This window comes from Desmodus rotundus, chromosome 5 (genome assembly GCF_022682495.2).
Source record: "Desmodus rotundus isolate HL8 chromosome 5, HLdesRot8A.1, whole genome shotgun sequence".
Taxonomy (NCBI): domain Eukaryota; kingdom Metazoa; phylum Chordata; class Mammalia; order Chiroptera; family Phyllostomidae; genus Desmodus; species Desmodus rotundus.
In genome coordinates, this window is record NC_071391.1 from 50,954,768 (window position 1) to 50,967,548 (window position 12,781).

Consider the following 12,781-nt stretch of genomic DNA (forward strand, 5'->3'; position numbering starts at 1 on the left):
ATATATATGTATGTATATATATATGTATATATATATGTATATGTATATATATACACCACTTCCTTTTTATCCAATCATCTCTCAGTGAGTAATTAAGTGGTTTTCATGTCTTGGCTACCATGAATAATGCTATGATGGACACAGGGTTATACATATCTTTATGATAACTATATTCTAATTTTTTGGTTAGATATCCAGAAGAGGGATTGCTGGGATCATATGGTAGCTCTATTCTGAATTGTTTGAGGAATCTTCATAATGTTTTCCATAAAGGCTGCAAAAATTTATATTCCCATCAGCAGTGCATGAGGATTGCCTTTTCTCCACATCCTCTCCACCACTTGTTATTTCCTGTGTTATCAATAACAGTCATTCTAACAGGTGTGAGGTTAGATATATCATTGTGATTTTGATTTGCAGTGTCCTTATAGTTAGTGAAGTTGAACATCTTTTCAAGTATCTGTTGGCCATCTGTGTGCCTTCTTGGGAAGTGTCTGTTCAGGTCCTTTGCCCATTTTTAACTGGATTGTTTGTTGCTGTTGTTGACTCATATAAGTTTTTAAAAAATATATTATGGATATTAGCCCCTTATCAGAGATAGCATTTGCACCTATCTTCAACCAAAAGGGTTGGCTGCCTTTTTGTTTTGTTGATGGTTCCTTTTGCTATGCAGAAACTTTTTAGTTTGATGTAGGCCCATTCATTTATTTTTGCTTTTACTTCCCTTGCCTTTGGGGTCAAGTTCACAAAAATCCCTCTGAGACCAAGGTCTGTAAATTTAGCACCCATACTTTCTTTACATTTTATTGTTTTAGGTCTTATATTCAAGTCTTTAATCCATTTTGAATTAATTTTTGTGTACAGTGTCAGCAGTCTAGTTTCATTCTTTTGCATGTGGCTCCCCAATTTTCCCAGCACCACTTGTTGAAGAGGCATTCCTTTCTCTATTGTGTTTTTAGACCTTCTGTTGAAAATTACTTGCCCACATATCTGTGGGTTTATTTCTGGGCTCTCAATTCTGTTCCATTGGTCTGTGTGTCTGTTTTTCTGCCAATATCATACTATTTTGATTATTTTAGCTTTGTACTATAGTTTAAAGTCAGGGGTGTGATACCTCTGGCTTTTCTCATTTTTTTTTGGATTGCTTTGGCTACTTGGGGTCCTTTGTGGTCCACATAAATTTGAGGAATTTTTATTTCTTTGAAAAATGCCATTGGGATTTTTACAGGGATTCCATTAAATGTGTATATTGCTTTAGGTAATATGGCCATTTTAACTATGTTAATCCTTCCAATCCATGAACACATTTTCCATTTCTTTGTGCCTTCTTCAATTTCTTTTAACAATGTCTTGTAGTTTTCAGTATGCAAGTCCTTCACTTTGTTAAGTTTACTCCTAGGTATTTTTATCCTCTTTGTTGCAATCATAAATGGGGTTGTCTTCTTTATTTCTTTCTCTGATATTTCATTGTCAGTATATGAGGTCTGTGCAGAAAGCATCCAGCCATGTAATATGAAAAAGAGACATTTATTGAAGAAGATACAAGAAACATTTTACATAGGACAATAACACCTCAGACTCCTTCAAAGTAGGCACCTTGGACCTCACATAGTTCTCCCAATTGCCACCAGCTGCTCCATTGTATCTTCCTGAATCTCATCAATGGTCTGAAAGCTTTTCCCTTTCAAAGGTGATTTTAGTTTGGGGAAAAGCCAGATGTTGCAGGGTGCCAAATCTGGGCTGCAGAGGAGGTGTGTTACCTGGGTGATTTGATGTTTTGCCAAAAGACTCTGCATGAGACGTGATACATGAATGGGAGAGTTGTTGTGATGAAGCTGCGAGTCACCAGTTGCCTGTAGCAGTGGCCTTCTGAATCATCTGAATAGTTTCCCTGGAGAAATGGTCAAGCTTCATGCAAAATTTGGTGCAGATTCGTTGCTCTACTTACCCATTTTGAATGCGACAGCCACACAGTACACATGCTCATTCAATGGCGTCTACTGCCCCCACTGACTAGTACAGTGAAGTCGTCATTGTTCATACATGTGCATTCCAGTGCACTCTCCTTGGCTGCCAGGTTACACTGACATTGTGCTAACCATTCTCCTTACATTAACAATAGCTAGACTTTTTCTGGACAGACTTTGTACAGGAAAGCAATGGATTTTTGTACATTGATTTTGTAACCTGCAACTTTACTGTATTTGTCTGTGGTTTCTAAGTCTTTTGGTAGAGTCTTTGGGTTTTTCATATATAGAGCCATGTCATCTGCAAATAGTGATAGTTTTACTTCTTCATTTGCTATTTGAATACTTATTTCTTTCCTCTGCCTGACTGCTGTGGCTAGGACTTCCGGTACTATGTTGAATAGCAGTGGTTCCTTGACATTAGAGGAAAAGCTTTCAGTTTTCAACAGCTGAGCATATATTAGCTAAGGGTTTGTCATATCTGGCCTTTATTATGTTAACATACTTTCCTTCTACACCCATTTGATTGAGGATCAAGAGTTATTAAATGTGATTTTTTTCACCCAGTCTGAAGAAAGAAGATTTCAATTCAGAATAGCAAATTTATTAACTCAAGACCCAAAGAAGGAATATTTTCTTCTATAATGTTTAGTAAAGCACAGAGAATAAGATGGGCATTTGTCATAGGTTAAATGGCAAGCTAGAAAAGATCCAACCTTTTATTTTTAGTTACTAATTATTTCTCAAAGGTCACACAAGGTAGTGATCTAATCACTAAAGACAAAGTAAAATACACAATCTCATCCTCTCTTAAAGTCTGAAAGGACCGTTGAAACCATCTTGTTCAATATCTTCATTTCTTAGTCATTGACATAATGGATTTGAGATTCTACCCACTATAAGTACCTCTTCTTGAGAGAGTTCATCTTTCCATGAAATGCCCTGCACTTTATAAGAAAATCATGATCACTTTTATTCTTCATATGTTATATGCTATGGTATAACAAGTATATTTTGAAAACTTCTGTATTTCTAAATTCCAGACATGCATTCTCCTATATGCACATTCATGTGCAGTACCTGTGGCTTGGGCAATTTTCCTTAACCAGTCTTCCATCTATAAAAGACATGAATGAGTAAATCTTGGAAAAGGGATAACATCTTTGATATTGTCAATTCCCAAGATGCACTGCAGATAGCGTTCAAATCCCATCCCAAAACCTCCATGTGGCACAGATCCAAATCGACGGAGGTCCAGATACCTGATTTTGAAAAGAGAGAATCATCACTTACAAATGCTGTTCAGGGTCAGCTTTATACTAGAATTTATATTTTAAAGCATTTTGTAATCATTTGTGGTCATGGACATCATTGTGGTAGACCAGTCTTTCCCCCCACAGACGCGTGAAGGACACAGTGAAGCTGAAGTGATCTGTTTAATGTTACCCCGACAGTAGCAAACCCTGTCATACATTCATGAGCTTTGGTTACGTGATCCTTTTTCTTTATTTTATCATATACAGAAAACTTGCGTCATGAAGCTACTAATTTTCTTCAAAATATATTCCTTTCCTATTTCTTAGTATATTAATAATGATCTTTTTTTCCTTACCAAAATCATTGTTTGATATACAGAAGAGATTGAAGAGTTTTGTTTGATAAATTATAAAATGATATATAGATTATATTATAAGCTACATCAAGGGCAGGAGCTGCATTTTATTCAACCTTTTATCTCCAGTGCCTGCTCTAGGTAGATGCTTACTATATGAAGATTTATTGTTTGAAGGTACAAAAATATACTCTTGAGTGCTGGAGTGAGGAGAAACTCCCAGTACTCTGCGTTAAGCCTAGTGGAAGATGTCCTGAGCCGTTTTTCTGGAAGGCTAGAACCTCTGAAGCCCATCCATGGATATTCTATTCCCACTTAAGGTGGCTAGAAATGCATAGAAAATTAAACAGCCAAGATTCAAACTCAGATTTCAATACACCAGCCTGGGATAAAATTATTTTAGGAAAGAAGAGGGGGAAGAATATTCTGTAAATATTTTTATGTCATTTGGTGGGAGAATTCTTGAGTTATATAATATTGATTAAAATAAATGTACAGCTTCTTGAATGATTTATAAAATCAGTTCCAGAATCGAACTTCAATGCCATGGCTGGTAGTCATTTGGCAACTTGAGGATAAAGACTATCACCTATCTCCCCACTGTTAACAGTAATGGATACATGTACCGGTATGTGATATGGTTAAGATTTAAAAAGGTGAAAGATTTGTGCGTTCTGAAGAGAAACTAGAGTATGATATGGTTAAGGTTTAGTACTTATCTTTCTAAAATAAAAAATGAATTGCAACTAGGTGAGTTGGAACCAAGTGACAGATCTATAAACAGCAGTATCCAGTATAAAGCTTCAGAATAGTAAGAACTGTCAGGAATAATGGGTGGAACCAGTATTGAATAACTGAAATATTTGGTAGCTGAATTAACTCAAAGTTTATAAGGCATGGGGGCAGGGTGTACATTGATTTAAAGAGAAAATGAGATAAAGGGTATATCAAACCACCTGCCACAAACACCTGCAGGATGTGAGCTGGCAGCCAGAAGTACAGCAATAGCTTAGGTGGTTCTAAATTTCTCCTACATTGATGTCAAATCACTGGTATATATGTCTAAAAACTAAATTCAGCGTTTTTCTTCCCTTTGCTTTAAAGATGGAAAAATCCACTTCTAAGAAACAAGTTTTCTAATGAATATATATTTGACGGATTTTTGTTACATTTATTCTAGGGTAGCCAGATTTTAGAAGAGTTGGTACAAAATTTGTGTAACTAGTTACAAATTGTATTTGCATATGGCATGTAGAAATAGGAAGTGAGTAAATTCCTAGACACCTGGGGTGGCCACTCACAGTGGGTGGAACACCAGCAGAGGTCACAGACATGAAGATTTTTAAAACCCCTTCTACCCTGAAATACAATGATAACCATTTAAAAGGAAAAAGGTTCAAATAATAAACATTTATATTTGGAGATCTTAACAGTTTGAAAACTTTAGCTGGGAAAAAAATAGTACTGAAATGATTAATAAAGACCAGAAAAGGCCTAAACTTATTTAACCAATAATTAAAGTGTGCATTTAGCTAGTTTTTACACACTATGGACATTATCTTATAGACAGAAGCTGAGGTAAAATGCGTAAGCTTGATCAATCAGGCTCACCTACCTCACAGCAAAATTCAGAATAAAGGAAGGAAAGGGGGGAGGGAACTAGCATTTACGAGCTTCTACTCTATGTACATACTTATCCTATACTGTTTCTTTTCATCCTTACAATAACCTTGTGAAGTAGATATGATCATTCCATTTTTTTAGCCAAGAAAACCAAGACTCAAGAGAGATTAAATATGCCTAAAATCATTACTGGTTAAACAAGAAAACAAAGGTATTCAATGCCCAATACCTGAACCCAATTTTAGGCTTTTTGCACTTCTGAAATCTAGTTCCTTTGTTACCAAAAAGTGAGTGTGTAATTTGACCCTTCCTTCGCTTGAGGACAGGTGAAGAATTAATAGTATTGTTGACATTATCATGCCAGGATCCTAAAGGAGTGCTATAACTGAAATATAAGTTAAAATTTGATATATTGGAAAGTATTGAAGATTATTTGAAGAAAGGGTCTGAGGAAAGAAAACCAGAATAACTTTGGAGATGTAAATGTATGAATGCAGACAGGTGATCCTTCCTGAGCAGCTCAGATTTCTACAGTTGGTGAAGATCGCTTAGTTCAAGCCCCTAATTTCACACAGAGAGAAAACGAAGCATAATGGTTAGGAGCAAAGTCCCAGCTCTGTCTTCTAACTGTGTGTTCTTAGTTAAGTTAGTTAACACCTCTAGAACTAAGGTCTGCACAGTTAATAAAAAGGGAATAAGAATAGTACCTAACTCACAGGGTGTTATGCTGATTACATGAGATAATATACATAAAAATTTGAACAGTTATCTAGCACACAAAAAGTAATAAATAAATAGCAGCCATTATCATTACTATTTTTCAAGGACTCAAAAGGAATAAGCAATCTTGTGAGAACCAGTTCATTGTTTTTAACACTCTTTCCTAGTGCCTTGGGATAACAAGCAAAATTGTATAATGCTCAGACCAACAGCTAGAATAACAATCACCAGAGGCCTCATTCTTACCATTGGTAGGCTTCCGTCAGTCCTAAGCTGTAAAAGGAATACAAAAAAATTCTTTCAGAGAATGTCAGTAAGATAAGTAAATATACTAACTACTAAACATTTGTTCTGGGTTGTACGCTTGTTACAGAGAAGTACACACCAAAACTTGTGCTCTCAAATACCATGCAATTTAGTAGAAGAGCTGAATCTTTACTATATGGTAGGAAAGGTTAGTTAAACAATAGTCCCAGGTATTACCAAATAAATGGTATAGTCAATAAATGCTATCGAAGGACAGTATGGTCCAGGGCCCGAGAAGGAGTTTATTTGACATGCGTGTATCGTCCCGTGACATACAGAAAGCACTGTTCCTGCAATCTAAGGCTGCTGTGAGGCACACACAAGCGAGGGACCCAGAGACACACCTGCCACTCTGTACACTAAACTGATAACACAGGTTCCGAAGCTACCTTCATAATATGATTGCCAATTGATTTTTGCCAATTAAGTGTTAAAGTCTTAAGCTCTTAGTACTCATTAAAAGTAATTTTAGTTCTTTAAAAAAGTGTTTGAGACCACAGTGTGTCTGAAAGGAGCAGGACGATGAAAAACTCAAATATACAGAAATACAGAACGCATAAACAGAAGTCACAGGCAGATCTATGAGAGAGGAAAACACATATCCATTTCATTAGGAAAGATACATTTGGACATTATCAGATATTAGGAAAACATTTAATGTCATGAGGCAAGTTTCCTGAAGGAAGGAAGCAAGCAAAGAAAACAGACCAATTAATCTTTCAACAGATGAGGTTTCTTGCCATGTGTGATTTTTATTGTGCTTAAAAAAACCCCCAGAGAATCTTTAAATTCTTTCCATCTAAGGAGTTTGACCTTTACTTCAATTCTACGATTTTCCCAGGACTTTCTAACATTATGGTTATAGTAAGGAGTTAGTACTCTGATAAAAAAAGAGTCCTCCCAGAACATATTTATCCCCTTTCTTCTGGACCCTAACCAAATAGAGCAGTTCAAATAACTAAGATTACAAAACCAAGTCACCCAACAGATTTATAGGTTTGGACCTTGGAAAACATCAACTTTTAAAGCATTTCTCCATTAGGAAAAGAAGGTCTTACAAATGGCTAATTTAGTAGGATATTTTCAAATGTTTTTATGGCTTTCCCAGGTTACTATGAAACCCAGTATAATCTGGAGAGAAGGATTACGCCTGCAATATGGGAAAGCCTTTTTTTAAAAGTCCGGCACAGCAGAAGTGGAAACCACGGAAAGCGGAGGTTTATAGCCTTGGTTAGTGTAGGAAGTCACTGTGGTGTGTTGGCAGACTGTGCATATATATGAGTGGTAGTTCAATTAGAAACATGATGTCCTACTGCTCTTCTCCAAAACATTTTCTGTGTGTTTACGGATTCATTTCCCAGGTCTCAAACAGCAAGTTAAAATAAGTTATTCAAATAGCTAAATGAAGACCCTTACACAATGCAGAAAACCTAAGGAAGGGAAAACTGCTTCTTCTAAATGTGAACTTAACAGATATTTTTAGTATCTTTCTCTTTCCATCTTTATCCTTTCTCTGGCTCAGAGTCTATCCTTCTTATGTCCCGATAAGAGTCATAATTTAAAGTAAATAAAAAAGAACAGAAAGAAGAGAAAAATAAAAATGAAGGACAAGTTTTAAGGGAAAATCTCCCTTCCCCTTACATAATTAACTTTTTAAAAAGCCAATTCCGTAGGAAGAGAGACATACAGATAGTGGACAACGTTTATTTTGGCCTTGTTTCACGTAACAGTTTCATTCTTCAAGAAAGGGAAGCTGAGAAAAGTCGAGTAACAACTTGGTCAAGATCACTTAGAATCTGAGTTTCAGGTCCATCAGCTGGTGAGGCCCACAAACTGTTAGAGCTCTGTTACTTTGTCATGACTGCCTTTGAGTTCCCTGTTCCCAATTTCTGAATTTGTTTCTTTTAGGTCTGACCAATACCTGGCCAGTCGCTGCTCTAAGAAATGGTACCGTTCCTCTCTGAGGCTTCCTCCAAAGAGCTCTCCAACTCCAGGAACCAGAAGATCAACAGCTGCAACCTAAAAAGGAAAAAAAACATACACATTACGTTTTCAGGGGATCCAACCACTGTCAGATTCTCAAGCATGTGGAACTTTTAACATTTTGACAACTGGCTGATTAGCTGCTTACCAGAATCTTACTTATGTTCTGTTCATGTTCCCTGTTTTAATATCAAATGTTTAGTATTATCTTTAGAATACATGCTACACAAATTGCAGGTGGACAGTTTCCTTCAATGTGTTTTCTTCACAAATGTGATATAAATGTTAATTACAAAAAATGTGGATAATATTAAAAATCATGGTCCTGGCCAGAATGGCTCAATTGGCTGGACGCTGTCCCCGCAAAAAGGTGGCTTGTTCCATTTTCTATCAGGGCACATGCCTGGGTTGCCGGCCTGATCCCCACTTGAGGCACGTGCAAGAGGCAGCTGATTGATGTTTCTCTCTCACATCGTTGTTTCTCTCCCTTTCTTTCTTCTTCCCTTCCCCTGTCTCTAAAAAATAAGTACATAAAATCTTTAAAAAAGAAAATATTAAAAATTATGAAATACTAAATATCAATTATCACCATGCAGAGGCAATTACATTTTGGCTTCAGGTTTTTTCCCTTATATATTTAAAGAGTATCGTAGAGATTAACTGACATATAAAAATTTAGCATTCTAATGTCTTCCTAATATAGAGTGAATATTTTTCCTGTGTTAAAGTACTTTGCACACTTAATGTTTTAACAGCTGAACAGTTTATTGTTGAGGAGTATCATAGTTTTTATTTAACTGCTTTCCTTTTGTTGACCATTTAAGGGTATATGTATGTTTGTTTTTTCTTATAAATAACTTAACAATTAAGATTTTTCTTTAATTTGTAGTATTTTGTTGTGACATATAAAATTTGTTCTGAATATTATCAAAGAAGTCTATCAAACAACAAGACATCATTTTGGAGTTATCAAAGTGGTGAAGATAAAAAACAACATAAACAACATGGATTAGAGAATGCATAAATCAATACTCTCGTACATTTGATATAAACTTTCTGGTCAGCAATTTGGTAAAAAATAATCAAAAGCCTTAAAAATACAATATGCTTTGACTCAGCAATAGTAGGTCTAGGAACTAGTCCTAACAAAATAATCAGAGATACAAAAATAGGATTAGCATACAGGATGTTCATTGCAGCACTACTTATAACAAGAAATTCAAATGTACATCAATAGGAGACTCAGATAAAGTTTAGACATGAATAGGAAAAGGAATGACAGCCATATCGTGAGATGTTAATTGCCGCTATGACATCTTTTCTCTTATTTGTATTTCCTTATTTTCTAATAAAGATGTTACACTTTTGTAATAAAAACAAAAAACTTTTAATAGGAAAAATGATAACTTGATAATTTACTTTGTATTTCTTTAACTACTAGTAATACTTCATTTTTAAGACTGTTTACTTGCAATCTGTATTATCCTGTGACTTGGCGATTTTTTGCGGGGGCAGGTAGACGTTTTTAAGACCAAAAATATGAGGGCACAAAACTAAGTAAGCCTCAATACAACAGATGAAAAATTAGGAATCTGTAAAACACATTTTAACTTTTAAATGCTACATTATATTATAAGCTATTTCTTAAACTTTGCCTTAATTTACTATTGTTATCCCCTTGTTTTGATTTCAGAACTATTGATTGAGATATACTTTATAAATAACTGAGATTAATAAAGAATATTATAATTCAAGAATGTGCTCCAAGCGCTATATACCTCATTGTCATTACTATCATTAAAAGAGAAAACGTTAGGCATGATTTTCATCACTCAGCTGAATCACAGTGAGAACAGAAATTCGCTAATGGTTCCTCCTACTTTTATTAAGTCTCCTACCGCTCGCTAAGCTGGTAAGGAGAAAGTGTACGATAGGTCTTTGTCATGCTGCCACGGCTTGTTGACCACATCTTAGTCATTCTATGAACTTGGTGGGCCTACAATGAACAGGCAGGTGTTTTAGAATGTGGATTCGGTGATTCAGACCTGCTCGTAGGTAATGAAACAAACAGCTCTGGATGGGTGGCCAAGAGAGGCTTACTAATGTGATGAGGAAATTGGGCTATATATAATAGAGCTGGACTCCAATCAGGACTCTGCAGTTACCCTTTCTATTCTTAGAGAAAGGAGCAGGTTCAAGGGAGTTTTTATGGCTGCAGATGGACTGGCTTCTCTATCTCCTAGTATCTTGTATTTAGATATGGCTAAAATATGCTAGGAGCTAAGGCACATAATTAAATATTTGTTCTTTTTCTATAAAAGATTTTATTTATTTAGTTTTAGAGAGAGGGGAAGGGAGGGAGAAAGAGAGGGAGAGAAACATCAATGTGAGAAACATCGGCTGGTTGCCACCTGTACACAGCCCAAATGGGGGCGGAACCCGCAACCCAGGCCTGTGCCCTGACAGGGAATTGAACTGGTGACCTTTCACTTTGAGAGACAATGCCCAACCAACTGAGCACACTGGTCAGGGCTAAAATATTTGTTCTTAACTTCAATCCAGACTTTTAAACCTAGAATTATAGGGAATCAGACTTAGAAGGGAACAGACAACCCCGTGGCTCACTGGCCTTTGCTTGAAAATATTTAAAGCCTGGGAATCACGACCTCTGAAATATAGCATTCCACCTTTGTGTAGCTCTAAATGCTAAGAAGGGATAGGTATATCTAAAATGTGTCACTTATTTCCAAGGTTTCAAAGGTGGGGCGATTCCTAGCCACTAAGAAGGGCAGTAACTGCTTCTGATACTGCAAGTACATGTAAAGCTTTCAGAGGCAGAGCTAAAAAGGCCCATTGCTTCGAACAAGGGTGCTGCAGAGTCAGCTATCATAGAAAAACAGGAGACAGGTAGTCCAGCTGAGGTTGGTGGCTAGTGGTGAAGGACTGAAGCTACCCTTGATGAGCTCTTCTGCTTTCTCTATTAGTTCATAAGCGTCAAACAAGAGATCCATTTCTTGCTTGGTCTTGCTTCTAACACAACTAAAACAAACAAACAACCTCTTGGGATGTTAGCAGTTTTTGCAGGTTCAAGTTATGTCAACTTTGGAACTTAACTTTTTTAATGCTATTTTTAGAGGAGTGCAAAAGACATATTTATCTTTGATTATAAAACTCCTTTATTTTAATATTTGAGTTCACTGGAAAATTCAACAAGCAACCACATTGGTTTTTGGCCTTTCTGTCTGTTTTTTGTTTATCTGGAATATTTGCAACTGCACAGTAATAGCTGTGGAACTGGAAGCTTCTGAACCTTTTGAGTCACCTTCAAAATCATATGCCATAGTACGATACCTACATTTTTTCCTGGATTTCTTTCAAATCTGTCTTCCTAATAACCAAGGTACCTAGCCAGTTGAACCCAACTATTTCCACATTGGCTATTATGAAATTAGTGAGGTAGTTGCTATACTAGTCAGGATAGGTTAAGTTATGCTGTATTAATAAATAAGGCCAGAAGCTTACAACAGAGTTTTCTTAATCTTAGCATTTAGTGACACTTTTGGCCAGGTAATGCTTTGTTTTGAGGGCCTGTCCTGTGCCTTGTGAGCTATTTAGCAGCATACATGGCCTCTACCCACAGATGTCAGCTGCACTCCCCTAGCTGTGACAACCAGAACTATCTTCTGGGGAGGTCTGAGTGGGGAACAGTATAACCCCTGATTGGGAACCACTGCTTTACAACAATGAACTGGTTTTTAAAAACTTGTACTACATGTCCTGGCTTGAAGCTGATTAAAAAGCTGCTTTCTGAGGTATTGCTGATCTTGTGTCAGATGGAAAAAAAAAAGCATTTGTCCAGAAGTAAGGTATGTGGGTCATGTTTTCTTAAAAGTCTTTGGCCGAAGCAAGTCACATGCAAGTTGCTAAGCTCATGTCAATGGAGCAGGCAGTTCCCCAAGGGAGTAACGAGTGGCAACTATTTATGTATCACAGCAATTTTTAACCAGAGTGCTGCAAGAATTGTTAAAACATGCAATACCTGACTATTGAGTCAGGGGCACTGGTCTCTTTTCCCTTAAACTGCCAAATAAAAAAATTGACAATGGCCAATGCAACAGTGTGAATGAATTGACATTATGCCTATATTTTGGTCAGATCAGCAAAATATGTATATTTTTGGTGTGCTGCAAAATTTTAGTAATTAGTTTATGTATGCCATGAGATGAGCAAGGCCAAAAATTCCTGACCTATCATAAAACAGTTCATCATGTTGCTTTTCCTCCCACCTACCTTGACTCTTCCATTTCCACCCCACCAATTCCTCATTGTTAATTAGAATTAGGGTCAGATGAGTAATCCCCCTATCTTCTTCCTCTGTACTCTGGGAGAGGTGCTTATCAGTAGAAAAGAACTTCTTACCATTTGAATAAAAATTTTAGAAGACATCTAGATAAAGTCCTGCATGACTATTAATTATGTAATAAGAAGAAAGAATACATATGTTATCTATGTTCTTTCTTTGTCTAAATGGTTTGAAAATTCCCAGGTGGCTGAATTTCCTGTATGTTTT

General features: G+C 36.4%; 1 protein-coding gene across 3 annotated transcripts in view; it reads right to left on the minus strand.

The window, feature by feature from the left end:
* Positions 1-2,672: 2,672 nt before the first annotated feature.
* NARS2 (asparaginyl-tRNA synthetase 2, mitochondrial) overlaps positions 2,673-12,781 on the minus strand; it is a 117,087-nt gene continuing 106,978 nt past the window's right edge. For all 3 annotated transcript variants that reach the window (XM_071221469.1, XM_024572541.3, XM_053924104.2), the window contains 3 exons: positions 8,150-8,247; positions 6,169-6,195; positions 2,673-3,229 (listed from right to left, as the gene is read on the minus strand). In XM_071221469.1, the coding sequence (XP_071077570.1) occupies positions 3,085-3,229; positions 6,169-6,195; positions 8,150-8,247 (270 nt within the window). In that variant the 3' untranslated portion in view covers positions 2,673-3,084. The remainder of the gene's footprint in view (positions 3,230-6,168; positions 6,196-8,149; positions 8,248-12,781) is intronic.